Genomic DNA, 16,245 nt, shown 5'->3' on the forward strand with positions numbered 1-16,245 from the left:
CTGTATACAGTATACCATACATTTAAATGAAAATTTTACAGCAGGGAATCCTACAGATTGTTTAAATGTAGGTGTAAACTCTAAATGCCACTTTAAATAACAGTGTTTCTCAAATAGTCGGTCAGGACCAGGATTTGGCCAGTTCATGCTTGGTCGCAGTGTCAAATGAGGTGGCCACAGGATAAAATATTTGAGAATCACTGTTTTAATATTAGTACCACTGGGGTGAAGACTGAAAAGAAAGAGGGACAGAAAGGTTTGAGTTCCACAGAGGATGGATGGATGGAGGGGGTTTTGGGGTAAGCACAAGCTACATAAGGTTTGACATTGGTGGCAGCAGTGGGATCTGGGTTTTACCACAGTAGGAATGTCCGTTGTTTACCTTTGGAGGAGGAGTGGTGGGCGGCAGATAGCCACAAAGAAACTGAGGCCAGACAGAACCATAGAACACAACCACAAAGAGAGAAATGGAGAGAATGACAGAGGAAGATTGAGAGACGAAGAGAAGGGAGTGGTGGTATTAGCCATGCCTAATGCTACAGTATGTGAAAGAAGAATAGTAAAGAAGAGAAAGAATCGAGAGTGATCGCTTGATGACATCATCACTGGGAAACAGGAAGCCCCTGACTATGGGCCACAAAATATGTCATTACCATCGAGAAAGAAGTGAGTAGACTTATAAAATGGCCACCGGTCTAACCACTACAGACACATTGACTTGACTGGGGAGGCACATTCTAGTTATTGTATTATATGGTCGAAACCTTGTCTGGAATTCCACCATTTGCTTTCATGGCCTATTCTTAGCCTTTCTCCCTCTTGCTTAGTGGACACAGCCTGGCGGAGTGAGTGGGGAAAATACATTGAAGGAGTCATCATAACATCATCACTATGCGACCACCAGACACGTTATCTCTCACCATGGCGACATCAGCCTGGAAGATCTGCTTGATGAACTTGTTCTTGGAGGAATGTACCAGCTGGATGATGTCAGTATGGAGGCTGTCACGATTCTTCTCCAAGAAGCCTGAAAGAACACAGGAGTCAGTAATGCCCAATTCCAAAACAACCCTTAGTCCGACCCCTTACCTATGCAGTTGTGGAGAAACTACATGGAGTCTATCGGAGGGCGAGGGGGAGCTATTACCACATTGCTTACACCTGGCATATCCTTTCTATGGTATAGGGGCTATGGGTTACACCTGCATATCCTTTCTATGGTATAGGGGCTATGGGTTACACCTGGCATATACTTTCTATGGTATAGGGGCTATGGGTTACACCTGGCATATCCTTTCTATGGTATAGGGGCTATGGGTGACACCTGGCAGATCCTTTCTATGGTGTAGGGGCTAGGAGTTCCTCCTGACAGATCCTATCTATGGTGTAGGTGCTATGGGTTACACCTGGCAGATCCTTTCTATGGTGTAGGGGCTAGGAGTTCCTCCTGCCAGATCATATCTATGGTGTAGGGGCTAGGAGTTCCTCCTGCCAGATCCTTTCTATGGTGTAGGGGCTAGGAGTTCCTCCTGCCAGATCCTATCTATGGTGTAGGGGTCACACCTGGCAGATCTTTTCTATGGTGTAGGGGCTAGGAGTTCCTCCTGCCAGATCCCAGATCAGATATTTTCTATGGTGTAGGGGCTAGGAGTTCCTCCTGACAGATCCTATCTATGGTGTAGGGGTCACACCTGGCAGATCTTTTCTATGGTGTAGGGGCTAGGAGTTCCTCCTGCCAGATCCTATCTATGGTGTAGGGGCTATGGGTTACACCTGCCAGATCCTATCTATGGTGTAGGGGCTATGGGTTACACCTGACAGATCCTTTCTATGGTGTAGGGGCTATGGGTTACACCTGACAGATCCTATCTATGGTGTAGGGGCTATGGGTTACACCTGACAGATCCTATCTATGGTGTAGGGGCTATGGGTTACACCTGACAGATCCTACCTATGGTGTAGGGGCTATGGGTTACACCTGACAGATCCTATCTATGGTGTAGGGGCTATGGGTTCCTCCTGCCAGATCCTATCTATGGTGTAGGGGTTACACCTGACAGATCCTATCTCTGGTGTAGGGGTTACACCTGACAGATCCTATCTATGGTGTAGGGGCTATGGGTTAACCCTGCCAGATCCTATCTATGGTGTAGGGGCTAGGAGTTCCTCCTGACAGATCCTATCAATGGTGTAGGGGCTATGGGTTACACCTGACAGATCCTTTCTATGGTGTAGGGGCTATGGGTTACACCTGACAGATCCTATCTATGGTGTAGGGGCTATGGGTTACACCTGACAGATCCTTTCTATGGTGTAGGGGCTATGGGTTACACCTGACAGATCCTATCCATGGTGTAGGGGCTATGGGTTACACCTGACAGATCCTATCTATGGTGTAGGGGCTATGGGTTACACCTGACAGATCCTTTCTATGGTGTAGGGGCTATGGGTTACACCTGACAGATCCTATCTATGGTGTAGGGGCTATGGGTTACACCTGACAGATCCTTTCTATGGTGTAGGGGCTATGGGTTACACCTGACAGATCCTATCCATGGTGTAGGGGCTATGGGTTACACCTGACAGATCCTATCTATGGTGTAGGGGCTATGGGTTACACCTGACAGATCCTACCCAATGGTGTAGGGGCTATGGGTTACACCTGACAGATCCTATCTATGGTGTAGGGGCTATGGGTTCCTCCTGCCAGATCCTATCTATGGTGTAGGGGTTACACCTGACAGATCCTATCTATGGTGTAGGGGTTACACCTGACAGATCCTATCTATGGTGTAGGGGCTATGGGTTCCTCCTGCCAGATCCTATCTATGGTGTAGGGGTTACACCTGCCAGATTCTATCTATGGTGTAGGGGTTACACCTGCCAGATCCTGTCTATGGTGTAGGGGTTACACCTGACAGATCCTATCTATGGTGTAGGGGTTACACCTGACAGATCCTACCTATGGTGTAGGGGCTATGGGTTACACCTGACAGATCCTGATCTATGGTGTAGGGGCTATGGGTTCCTCCTGCCAGATCCTGTCTATGGTGTAGGGGTTACACCTGACAGATCCTATCTATGGTGTAGGGGTTACACCTGACAGATTCTATCTATGGTGTAGGGGCTATGGGTTAACCCTGCCAGATCCTATCTATGGTGTAGGGGTTACACCTGACAGATCCTATCTATGGTGTAGGGGCTAGGAGTTCCTCCTGCCAGATCCTTTCTATGGTGTAGGGGCTAGGAGTTCCTCCTGACATATCCTATCTATGGTGTAGGGGTTACACCTGACAGATCCTATCTCTGGTGTAGGGGTTACACCTGACAGATCCTATCTATGGTGTAGGGGCTATGGGTTAACCCTGCCAGATCCTATCTATGGTGTAGGGGCTAGGAGTTCCTCCTGACAGATCCTATCTATGGTGTAGGGGCTATGGGTTACACCTGACAGATCCTTTCTATGGTGTAGGGGGGGTTACACCTGACAGATCCTTTCTATGGTGTAGGGGCTATGGGTTACACCTGACAGATCCTATGATGGGTTACACCTGACAGATCCTATCAGACACCTGACAGATCCTTCTATGGTGTAGGGGCTATGGGTTACACCTGACAGATCCTATCTATGGTGTAGGGGCTATGGGTTACACCTGACAGATCCTATCTGCCAGATCCTATCTATGGTTAGGGGCTAGGAGTTCCTCCTGACAGATCCTCAATTCTATGGTGTATGGTGGGGCTATGGGTTACACCTGACAGATCCTATCTATGGTGTAGGGGCTATGGGTTACACCTGACAGATCATTTCTATGGTGTAGGGGCTATGGGTTACACCACAGATCCTGATCCAGATCCAGATCCTATCTATGGTGTAGGGGCTATGGGTTACACCTGACAGATCCTTTCTATGGTGTAGGGGCTATGGGTTACACCTGACAGATCCTATCTATGGTGTAGGGGCTATGGGTTACACCTGACAGATCCTTTCTATGGTGTAGGGGCTATGGGTTACACCTGACAGATCCTATCCATGGTGTAGGGGCTATGGGTTACACCTGACAGATCCTATCTATGGTGTAGGGGCTATGGGTTACACCTGACAGATCCTACCCAATGGTGTAGGGGCTATGGGTTACACCTGACAGATCCTATCTATGGTGTAGGGGCTATGGGTTCCTCCTGCCAGATCCTATCTATGGTGTAGGGGTTACACCTGACAGATCCTATCTATGGTGTAGGGGCTATGGGTTCCTCCTGCCAGATCCTATCTATGGTGTAGGGGTTACACCTGCCAGATTCTATCTATGGTGTAGGGGTTACACCTGCCAGATCCTATCTATGGTGTAGGGGTTACACCTGACAGATCCTATCTATGGTGTAGGGGTTACACCTGACAGATCCTACCTATGGTGTAGGGGCTATGGGTTACACCTGACAGATCCTGATCTATGGTGTAGGGGTTACACCTGACAGATCCTATCTATGGTGTAGGGGTTACACCTGACAGATTCTATCTATGGTGTAGGGGCTATGGGTTAACCCTGCCAGATCCTATCTATGGTGTAGGGGTTACACCTGACAGATCCTATCTATGGTGTAGGGGCTAGGAGTTCCTCCTGCCAGATCCTTTCTATGGTGTAGGGGCTAGGAGTTCCTCCTGACATATCCTATCTATGGTGTAGGGGCTATGGGTTAACCCTGCCAGATCCTATCTATGGTGTAGGGGCTAGGAGTTCCTCCTGACAGATCCTATCTATGGTGTAGGGGCTATGGGTTACACCTGACAGATCCTTTCTATGGTGTAGGGGCTATGGGTTACACCTGACAGAGTTTACACCTGACAGATCCTATCTATGGTGTAGGGGCTAGGAGTTCCTCCTGACAGATCCTATCTATGGTGTAGGGGCTAGGAGTTCCTCCTGACAGATCCTATCTATGGTGTAGGGGCTAGGAGTTCCTCCTGACAGATCCTTTCTATGGTGTAGGGGCTAGGAGTTCCTCCTGACAGATCTTTTCTATGGTGTAGGGGCTAGGAGTTCCTCCTGACAGATCCTATCTATGGTGTAGGGTCTAGGAGTTCCTCCTGACAGATCCTATCTATGGTGTAGGGGCTAGGAGTTCCTCCTGACAGATCCTATCTATGGTGTAGGGGCTAGGTGTTCCTCCTGACAGATCCTATCTATGGTGTAGGGGTTACACCTGACAGATCCTATCTATGGTATAGGGGCTATGGGTTATACCAGACAGATCATATCTATGGTGTAGGGGCTATGGGTTACACCTGACAGATCCTATCCATGGTGTAGGGGCTAGGAGTTCCTCCTGACAGATCCTATCTATGGTGTAGGGGTAGGAGTTCTTCCTGACAGATCCTTTCTATGGTGTAGGGGCTATGGGTTACACCTGACAGATGCTATCTATGGTGTAGGGGCTATGGGTTACACCTGACAGATTCTATCTATGGTGTAGGGGCTATGGGTTACACCTGACAGATCCTATCTATGGTGTAGGGGCTATGGGTTACACCTGACAGATCCTATCTATGGTGTAGGGGCTATGGGTTACACCTGACAAATCAAATCAAATCAAATCAAATCCTATCTATGGTGTAGGGGCTATGGGTTACACCTGACAGATCCTATCTATGGTGTAGGGGCTATGGGTTACACCTGACAGATCCTATCTATGGTGTAGGGGCTATGGGTTACACCTGACAGATCCTATCTATGGTGTAGGGGCTATGGGTTACACCTGTCAGATCCTTTCTATGGTGTAGGGGCTATGGGTTACACCTGACAGATCCTTTCTATGGTGTAGGGGCTATGGGTTACACCTGACAGATACTATCTATGGTGTAGGGGCTATGGGTTACACCTGACAGATCCTTTCTATGGTGTAGGGGCTATGGGTTACACCAGACAGATCCTATCTATGGTGTAGGGGCTAGGGCTTGATTTGATATTGAGCATTTGACCAACTAGTAGATTTGCTGGAATTCAATACTTTTTCTTCTGACCATGAACCAACCAAATCCTACTACATGGAGCATTGGTGACTTTCTTATATAATTGCAATGACTTAGAGGTAAACATGTAAGCATTGGGTTGAGTATGAACCAATGCCTTAGAATAGGCTTACCTCTGGTCTCGTAATGGACCACCCCAGCAAAGTGCTGGATGCCAAACTGGGTCATGTAGGTGTTCTTAGGAGGGTGGTAGTTGGTGTTGAGTTTGTGCTGAGAGTTGAGTTTATACAACATGGTGGCGTCTGTTCCCTGAGAGACACAGACAGAAAAAACATTTAGGCTGCGTCTGAAATTATAACCTCTTCCCTATATGGTCCTATGTAGTTCAGTTGGTAGAGCATTGCGCTTGCAACATCAGGATAGTGGGTTTGATTCCCAGGACCACCCGTACGTAAAATGTATGCATGTAAGCTGCTTTGGATAAAAGTGATTGGTAAATGGTATATATTATATTATTATGGTGCTAAGGATTAGGGTGCTATCTTGGACGCACCCTTAAAGTTTGTGACCACAAACAAATACAATTCAATAGCACTTTATAACCCATTCAAGGGCAAAGTCATAATCAGGTTACAATTTAAATGTTTAGTTGCACAGTGGTCTTGCTATGCAATACGACAATCCTCTCTGCATGACCCCTAGCGATAATCTGTCACAAAATCGGTACCTTGTTACAGGGTTTTAAAAAAACCCGTTATAGTGCCTGTAACTGTCCACCCCCTCTTACAATACCTAAACTCAATATGAATATGAATTGACCGACAATGGTAAGGTGCCATATTGGTACTGTACCTTGGGGAACTTGCTCTCCTCATCTATGAGAGATATGATGTTCATGGGTTTATTGGCGATCATATCCAGAGCATCCTGGTTGTCGGTGAACTCGATATGTTGCCAGTTGATGTCCTCCAGGTTGTACTCCTCCTGCTCCAGCTTGAACACATGCCTCACAAAGAACTGCTGCAGGTTCTCATTGGCAAAGTTGATGCACAGCTGCTCAAAGCTTCAGGGAAGAAGGAACATAGCGAGAGCGGGTCATTCTGCAGCCAATTCATTTAGGGGTGTGTGTGTGTCCTCACTTTGATAGTAAAACGTGTCAGTGTGTGAGGTTGTGTGTGGTTATCGTTGGAAAAATTGATGCACAGCTTCTCAAAGCAACAGGGAAGGAATGTAGCCAGAGCTGGTCACTGGACAGACAATCAAGTTCAGCTATACTGGTAAAAAATGCAGTGAGCATGTCAACCGCCAAATCAAATAAAGAGGCTGTCGACTTTAGCCTGACTTTAGTCGGGCACATACTATTGTCATCCAATTTTTCAACAGAGATGATTATGATTATGTCATGGTATGTCATGTTCAGTTCTAATGTACCCTAAATGGACAACAAAGCTTTTAGACTTTAGAATTTTAAACAAAGGACTACAACATCCACAAAGCTTGGGTCAGTGAGAGGACCCACCTGTTGACAGTAAAGTTCTCAAAGCCGAAGATGTCAAGCAGGCCGATGGACCTCCTTACGATCTTACTCTCACAGGACGGAGGTCTAAAGATGGCCGCGTTGATCTTGTCCACGATCCACACAAACAGCCTCCCATAGATACCCTGGGACAGGAGGGAACATTAACCTTCTGTGAAGGAACAGATTTAGTAGTGTGTGTGTGTGAGAGTGTGTGTATGTTCTCACTTTGATACTAAAATGTGTGCGTGTTCCATTGCATGCGTGTGTGTGAGGGTCCTGACCTTGACGAAGGCGTTTCTGACGTCCAGGCCCTGTTCCATGCTGAGGGGAGTGGACACACTCTCGCCCCGGGTGATCAGGGTACGTGTGGTCAGACATGACATCACGTCCTTAGAGTCCACCTACATAACAATACAACAACACAACAACATACTGTAGTAGAGTACAACAATACAATACTCAGACACTGTGATGAACTCTACAGCACAAGCCCAGCACAGAGATGGTGTACAGGTAAGTTACTACTACCCACCTCCATCAGAGATGCAGCAGTGGACAGGTCTGGAGATTGCACCACCACACAGGCATCCAGGTTGTCATAGGTATGGGCTGTTGGAGTGTATGTGTTTGCAAGGGGGAGAAAAGGGGGAAAGCAAGTCAAGAGTTTTGTTCCAAAACGCTATATCCACCACATCTGTATTTTTTCATCCCAAATGATTTCTTATGGGTACCTTCATGTTTGTGTAAAATATTACTGTTCTCAGATTTCTTATTTCTACATTTCAGATGTGTATTAAAATGGGTTTTTGTTGTAAAACGCTATATATCAATTGTTTAGCTGGAATGGAATGTTCGTATCTTGTATATTTCACTGTGATTTGTGGTTGTCTCACCTAAGATGAGTGCACTTACTGTAAGTTGCTCTGAATAAGAGCATTCGCTAAACAACTAAATTGTAAATATTTAACATAAGGATCTTATGTTATTGTATTGATTCATAAAAAATATACACATTTTATTGATTACACAAATGTATCATTTGTACAGTTCTTTATTACAAATGTAGTTATTTATCACATTTAGCTATGTAAAACCTAGCAGTACTAGGATATATATTGTTTTGCAACAAAACATGATCATTTGTCTCTCTGAATTGAAACCATCAAGTGATTTTAACAAATACATGTCTGTCATTGAACATCCCTATGCCATGATTAGTTAGTGAAAAAACACCAATCTCTTTCATAATTTCTTTAAGCAATCTAATTTACCAACATTTCTGAAAATGGATATATAGTGTTTTGGAATTAAACCCTTCAAGTCAATTATGTAAGTAAATTATCCAAGTGCATTTATAAATTCTAACTCAATAGCTAACTTGTAGTCATGTGTCAGTTTTGGAAGACTACCCCTCTGTAAACCTGGAACCAAATTCAAGAGAGAACAAGACAGGGATTAACAACTTCCTCAAGGGTCAAATCCCCTCACTTTTGCTGCTCCACAAGTGATCTTTTATAACACTTTCAATATTTAAAAGATCTCTTGTGGGAGCAGCAAACAGTGCATGAACATAAGCCTGTTTTATATATAGTTGCCCAGCTCCTGTGTCGAGTTTGAAGGTATTGTATTGTGCTTCAACACTCTCTTTCCAAAATGGCCACCTCTGCCCACCCTCGTAGCGCAGGTTGCCCATGTGCAGGATGGCAGCCAGTAGTTTGGAGATCTCCCAGTTCTCTGTCTCTGTGAACATCAGCACCTTCATGGCCGACAGGATGCTGGAGTAATCCTTTAGGTCATCACGGCCATCACATTTTGTACAGTTCCCCTGGAGAGGGACATACACATAATGTATAGCCATTCATTATCTATACTGTATAGTACATTCATTTTTGCCCATGCGCAGGATGGACGCCAGTAGTTTGGAGATCTCCCAGTTCTCTGTCTCTGTGAACATCAGCACCTTCATGCTGCTGCTGGAGGAATCCTTTAGGTCATCATGGCCATTATTTTTTATTCAACTCTTTACTATTGATATTGGTTATTGTACTGCAATATTGAGGGAGTTAGTACATGAGCATTTTGCTGCACCTTTTATACCTGCTGTATACTGTGTACGTGACAAATAACATTGGATTTGATATATACTGTGAGTTATATAAATAAACACATGCACGCACACACACACACCGGTATACACATATACAATAGGAGCTAGACGCATGCACACAGCCCCCGCTCACACCCACTACTCACCATGGTGAGGTAGGAGTAGTCAGTGGCTAGGCCCAGGCCCAGCTTGGTCTTCAGCTCTGGGGCCATGCCCCGCAACATACAGTAGAAGATGTGATAGTTCCTCTCATCCGCAGCCTGGAGGAGAGAATAACACAGCAGGGTCGAGTTCATAGGGTACAAAACAAAAGAAAACTGTCAAAACGGGAAACTGTCTGCAAACTCAAGACTTCTCCAGTATGTACTGTTCTATTCCACTCTATAGCCCCTCCCCCCGGACCCTATAGCCCCTCCCCCTGGACCCGTACCTGTCTGCAGACCCTATAGCCCCTCTCCCTGGACCCGTACCTGTCTGCAGACCCTATAGCCCCTCCCCTGGACCCTTACCTGTCTGCAAACCCTATAGCCCCTCCCCCTGGACCCGTACCTGTCTGCAAACCCTATAGCCCCTCCCCCTGGACCCTTACCTGTCTGCAGACCCTATAGCCCTTCCCCCTGGATCCTTACCTGTCTACAAACCCTATAGCCCCCCTGGACCCTATAGCCCCTCTCCCTGGACCCTTACCTGTCTGCAGACCCTATAGCCCTTCCCCCCTGGACCCTTACCTGTCTGCAGACTCGGGACTTCTCCAGAAGATACTGTTCTATCTTTGCCCCCTCGATTGCACCTCTCTTGTTAAAGTGGATGTCGATGTATTTCCCAAAGCGACTGGAGTTGTCATTCCGGATGGTCTTAGCATTCCCGAACGCTGCAGGGATGAAAGATTAAAGTCCAGACTTAGTGTAACAGACGCAGTTCAGTGAACAATGCTCACATGATGAATCACCTTGCCTGAGACCTGAAGAGTATTGTGGCATGCAGTACACCAGGGTTTCCAACCCTGGTCAGATAGTCACATTAGCTTAGAGAGACATAGCTAATACAGTCCACATGTAGAATGCACAGACGGAAACTTCAGAACGTGCAAATGAGGCTTTAGACATGGATAGGAGGCCCAATTGTTGTGTTATTTCCGGGTCACACCAGGTGTTAATGCCAGCTTGGCATAGAGAGGTGAATGAATGCCCTGCCTGACTTAAGCTGTACACCAAATTGTCAGATCACTATTCTTGGCCTGGAGGGTGTTTCCTTCACCCCTGTACTTGTTCCAGGGAAAGAACGCAAGTCATGAATCTGTCTTTTAAGGACTCTTTGAAGAATGCATCCCAAGTTCAGCTTTTCCTACACAGCCTCTGTGATTCTAGCCTACAGTTATTTTTTTTAAACAAACCTGCCCCTGAGGTAGCTTGGAGCAAGTGTACAGTATCTCTGTATTCTACACAACACCACATTTGCCTTGCCAAGTAACATGAGGGCAAGTTGGCTAAGGCAGCGACAGACAGCAAGCACCCTAGCTATTACATTTCATCAGTGCTGCTGAGTGGATATACTGTGGTTAGTCTCACAAAATTCAATAGAATACTGGTATGGACATTGGCATCCATGGAAACATAACTACAAGACGGCCATCTTGGTCAGGAAATGTTTTCAATTAAACTGGTTTGGAATTTGACCAAGATGGCTGCCATTAATAAATAGCCCATTCTAGTGTCTCATCTCAATGTTGAGTCTGACCTTCCAGTATGGGGTTGGCCTCCAGGACCTGTTGCTCAATCCAGGAGTGTTGTCCACTGATGGCTGCCAGGAACTGCAGGATCAACTTGGTGCTCTCTGTCTTACCTGCCCCAGACTCACCACTGAGGAACACAGGAGGAGATGCAATATTTTATGTATAGAAGCAGACAGACAGACAGACAGACAGACAGACAGACAGACAGACAGACAGACAGACAGACAGACAGACAGACAGACAGACAGACAGACAGACAGACAGACAGACAGACAGACAGACAGACAGACAGACAGACAGACAGACATGCACGCACGCACGCACGCACGCATACACACATGTAAATACAGCAACTCAAACACATGCTCACTTAAATAGTGAAACCCAAATGCGCACACACTCACACACACACGCACGCACAAATACACTAACCTGATGATGCAGCACTGGTCCTTGTTGTTCCTCTGCATGTTGAAGTAGCAGTTGTCTGCTATGGCAAAGATGTGAGGTGGCATCTCCCCAATCTTCTTATTGGTGTACAGGCGGATCTGGTCTGGAGTGTAGATTGGCAGCAGCTGGTAAGGGTTTACCGCCACCAGAATCGACCCTGTGTAAGTCTGCAGGGAGAGGTCAAAGTCAAAAGGTGAAATGGTCAAGGTTCATGCCAAGATGAGGGCAACCATGTTCTCCCTGAGGATTTGGCGATAACTTGATTTGTCGCTAGTGATAGCATGATTTGTTGCTAGCGATAGCACAATTTGTCACTTTCATTCACTGGGATTGTGATTAGGCTAGTCACTGGGCTCGTGATCACTGAGATAATGTATTGTGAACCTGATGAAGATTGATCATTTAAATTCAGAACTACAAAATCATTGGAAGTTGAGATTGAAAATCCCCTTAATGTGCATAATCTAAACATAATAATCAGTCATAATAACCCATGATTTGTTGTACTTCCAAGCCTGCAGGCCAAAGCTGTGGTGTGTTCTAAAAGTTCATGTGTGTTGAACATTTCCACTTTGATGGTCAAAGCACATGTAACAAGCTGGATCAAAGGTTAAGCACGAAGCAGAGCTTGGCCTTCAGCCTAGCAGAGATTATATATAGCCATTCATTCAGTGACAGCAAAGAAAAGGAAAGTAGTAGAAGTGCTAGCATTAATGTCATGGGCTAGCTTGTTAGCATGTTCCTTTTTAGCTTTTAAAAAAAGAAATAGGAAAGAGCATGCTTGTCTCTGTAGTTTGTACTCACCCTTCCCCCACAATTTGTCTATACAGAGAGATAGGGAGGGGGATGAAGAGGGAGAGGAAAGAGGTATAAGGAAAAAGCACAAAACAGGCACAAGTTGATGAGGGACCGACTGGGGAGGACATACAAGGGCTAGGTCTCAATACTCTATAACAGCTTCCTTAACCACCCGTACCACATATATCACAACAGACTGAACACGTTTCCATCATGTGTCCTGCCAGAGCAGTGATACTGAGGAAAGGATATGAGGAGAAGAAGCTGGTTCAAACTATTGAGCCACAGCCAGGCAGGGAAGATAAGGAACCAGTGGTGTTGGGGGGGTTGTGGAGGCCAGGGGAACTAACATGCCAGTATAACCAAGAAAGTAAGTCAAATAACCACACAGACAAGGAAAACCCTATAACAGTCAATCAACAACATGACAACATGTTACTAAACAAGGTCACTATGTTTCATAGAATATGTTCTAAACCATACTTCCTTGTTATTTGAAGGACTCATATGCTGTAAAATTATCAATGGTGGAAAAGTATCCATTTGTCATACAATTGTAAAGATAGAAAATTACTCAAGTAAAATTAGAAGTCACCCAGTAAAATATTACTTCAGAAAAAGTCTAAAAGTATTTGGTTTTAAGTATACTTAAGTATCAAAAGTAAGTGTATAGTAATTGCAAAAATATACTTAAATATCAAAAGAAAAAGTAAAAGCATAAATCATTTCATATTTCTTATATTAGGCAAACCAGACGTCATAACTTTATATATATACATTTTTTGCGGACAGTCAGGGGCATACTCAATTTACAAATGAAGCATTTGTGTTTAGTGAGTCCACCAGATCAGAGGCAATACGGATGACCAGGGATGTTCTCTTGATAAATTTGTGAATTGGACCATTTTCAAATATCAATAGTAAAGTAAAGTATAGATACAAAAAAAATGACTTAAGTAGTACTTTAAAGTATTTTTACACAAGTACTTTACACCACTGAAAATGATGGTCTTGTAGTGGTACCAAAGCGAGCAGCAAGTATTGCAGGGGGGACTCACATAGATGACACGCTCGTTGTAGCGGATGAGCAAGTTCCGCAGGATGCCAGCCTCGTTGAGGTCTCCCAGGCGGATCATATCCTCCACACCGTGGATGGAGGTGGGGTGCATGGGCTTAATGTTGGTGGCATTCTGGGGCGAGATCCAGTGCTCCTGATGGGAGAACAGTTACAGTACAGTCACAGCCATTGAGGAACTATGGTGTCATAGGCTACTGTGCGTCCATGTGGGCTTGTTAGAGTAAGCTTAAGGCCCTGTTTGAATGCATCCTCCGTTCCTTCCCCTTCCTTGCTTTCTTCCTTCCATTAAGTAATCACTGATAAAACATGAATCATGAATGGATAGGTGTAGGCAAGCTTTCCATGGCATTGCTTTTACCAATAATGTCATGTCATGATTACTTCAAGGACGGGAGGAAGGAGGGATGCATTTGAACAGGGCCAAAGTCTTGTTCATCAAAATCTTGTTAATGTCTCGTCGTCTTGTCAAAGTAGTGTCAACATCCTGTCAACGTCTCATCTCGAGTGGACTTACCCTCCCCTCGTCATCCAGCACCTGGATCTGTCCCGAGTCACAGAGCTTGAGCACGGCTCCCACTGGGACATCGAACTCCCGGCCTGTCTTAAGGTCCAACCAGACATAGTCCCCCTAGAAAGCAACCACAAACACAATCAGCAATCAGGAAGGAATTCTCAGAAAACTCCTTCAGCAAGTTAAATGTGCTAGTTTTTTTTCAAGAGCTGCAGTCCCATACAAAGATTTTCTCGATAATGTTTCATTTTAAGGGGCCTTATTACAGTGTAATTCCATATGGAATTACCCTGTATCAAGTATTGTAATTAATTGTAATAATACATAGTTAAACTGTAATAACAACATGTTACTGGAGGTAACTACAGTCTAATTACAGAGGTGTAAAAACAAATGCTTGTTACCATGCTTGTTAAAAATGTTAAAGTTTCCAATAGCTTCCCAACCATATCCCAACGCACCATATTTCAGCCTGCACATTTCAGCCTGCACAAACCACGTGAAGAGTGTTAGTTAATTTAATAAAACCGACCACCTCATTGACACAATTCTGTAATAAAGGGCTCTGGAGTCTGATGCCCAGGCCCGATGGCATGAACGAGTTCGCAAATGGTTGACATCAAAAAATACTTTCAATTATTAAATAAATTAACCATGCATTTACTTAACCATAAATGAAACATTATTAGACACATTAATAAACAGTTATGGTTAAAATTGTGAGATAGTCATTCATGCGTGACAAATTGTAAGCCTATTAATCTTGGTTAAATAATGGTTTTTATAAATGCACTTAAAATGTTCATAGGACAAACTCTTATTCCATCATGTAACCTTGCAAGGGTTCCACTGTTGGATCAGTGAAATGTTTTATTTATCACAGAAATTAAGGCATCATGTCAACATCTACGCGTCTGCACAATACACTCAGAGGGGTTTGTTGAGACTAACATCATGTGACAGTACGCAAAGCACGTGTCGCGAAGGTCAGTGTGCAGACATGAGAGACTGCCATGAAAGAGTGTTGTGAACAAGACAAAAACATCAACACAGGAGATAGAAAGTACGTTTTCCATGCTAGCTAATGTTAGCTGGGCTCGATGGTCTTATCTTCCCTGAACCTTGTTCTCAAGGTATCCATACCTCAAGGGTATTACATGAGAAACATCCAGCATGTTAACGTTATCTAGCTAGCTAGCCACTTGTGTCAACAGACTATGAAGAATATTAGTTCATTTTCAATGTAGCTAAACACTAGCTAACTTAGTGTTAGCAAGCACTATTATTGTTAGCTGGACAAGACAACAACTAGCTAGGTAACAGGCCTAAACTATAGAAATCATGATGATAACTAGTATAGGGTAATGTAAATTGTTATAGCTACATACTTTTTCTCTAACACAGATTCCCACAAGGTCTCAGACTTCAAGATGTACCCGGCTCCACGAGGGGGCTAAAGGGGTCTTAGCCCCCTCAGTTGAAACTTGTGCCACCTTAGTTTTAGCAAAAAAGTTCAAACGACTGAGTGACAGGTTGGTGAAAAAGAAATCTGTGTCTCCACTGCGCTGACTCAGCACAATGGACAGAGTGTGTCACAGTGTGTTTAAGGAAGCTATGGAAAGCCACTGGGACGGTTAGGTATGACTCCTTTGGGTTTCCATAAAAATCAGGAAAAAGCATTTCTCATCTTTGTGGAAGGCTAAGTGAATAACATGATAAACCTCCGCTTGTAATGTTTGATTTGGATTTATAAGTGGGGGTCCAGTTTACCAGTCGGGCCCTGGTGAGGACACCATGTTGGAGGCCGAACTGTCTCCTTCTTGCTCCTCTGCTGTTCCTATGGGCGCACTCTGCAGGAGTGTCTTCCCTATGATGGGGTGTGAGAGGTTTTCATCCTGACATTGACTGGCACTAAATTGACTATGACAGAGCTCTCTCCGGAGCCTGGAGAGGAGAACATGTGCTCTGACCCTTTCCGTAGGCTTGGAGAGAAAATCACTGAACCGCAAAATGTTCCTGGGTGTAGCACGGAAGTTGTGTCACTGCTGGGGGGTCTGGAAACCACCCCGGTGTCCACTGTGC

General features: G+C 44.9%; 1 protein-coding gene across 2 annotated transcripts in view; it reads right to left on the reverse strand.

Moving 5' to 3' along the window:
- LOC112228410 (unconventional myosin-VIIa-like) overlaps nucleotides 1-16,245 on the reverse strand; it is an 85,392-nt gene that overhangs the window by 44,206 nt on the left and 24,941 nt on the right. For both annotated transcript variants that reach the window (XM_042309026.1, XM_042309027.1), the window contains exons 3-16: nucleotides 14,167-14,280; nucleotides 13,633-13,785; nucleotides 12,581-12,598; nucleotides 11,759-11,943; nucleotides 11,332-11,453; nucleotides 10,323-10,465; nucleotides 9,741-9,854; nucleotides 9,159-9,312; nucleotides 8,020-8,096; nucleotides 7,769-7,888; nucleotides 7,488-7,630; nucleotides 6,821-7,031; nucleotides 6,142-6,277; nucleotides 921-1,027 (exon numbers count right to left, since the gene is read on the reverse strand). In XM_042309026.1, coding sequence (XP_042164960.1) covers nucleotides 921-1,027; nucleotides 6,142-6,277; nucleotides 6,821-7,031; nucleotides 7,488-7,630; nucleotides 7,769-7,888; nucleotides 8,020-8,096; nucleotides 9,159-9,312; nucleotides 9,741-9,854; nucleotides 10,323-10,465; nucleotides 11,332-11,453; nucleotides 11,759-11,943; nucleotides 12,581-12,598; nucleotides 13,633-13,785; nucleotides 14,167-14,280 — 1,797 coding nt within the window. The remainder of the gene's footprint in view (nucleotides 1-920; nucleotides 1,028-6,141; nucleotides 6,278-6,820; nucleotides 7,032-7,487; nucleotides 7,631-7,768; nucleotides 7,889-8,019; nucleotides 8,097-9,158; nucleotides 9,313-9,740; nucleotides 9,855-10,322; nucleotides 10,466-11,331; nucleotides 11,454-11,758; nucleotides 11,944-12,580; nucleotides 12,599-13,632; nucleotides 13,786-14,166; nucleotides 14,281-16,245) is intronic.

The sequence above is a fragment of the Oncorhynchus tshawytscha genome, linkage group LG30 (assembly GCF_018296145.1).
Source record: "Oncorhynchus tshawytscha isolate Ot180627B linkage group LG30, Otsh_v2.0, whole genome shotgun sequence".
In the NCBI taxonomy this organism is placed as follows: domain Eukaryota; kingdom Metazoa; phylum Chordata; class Actinopteri; order Salmoniformes; family Salmonidae; genus Oncorhynchus; species Oncorhynchus tshawytscha.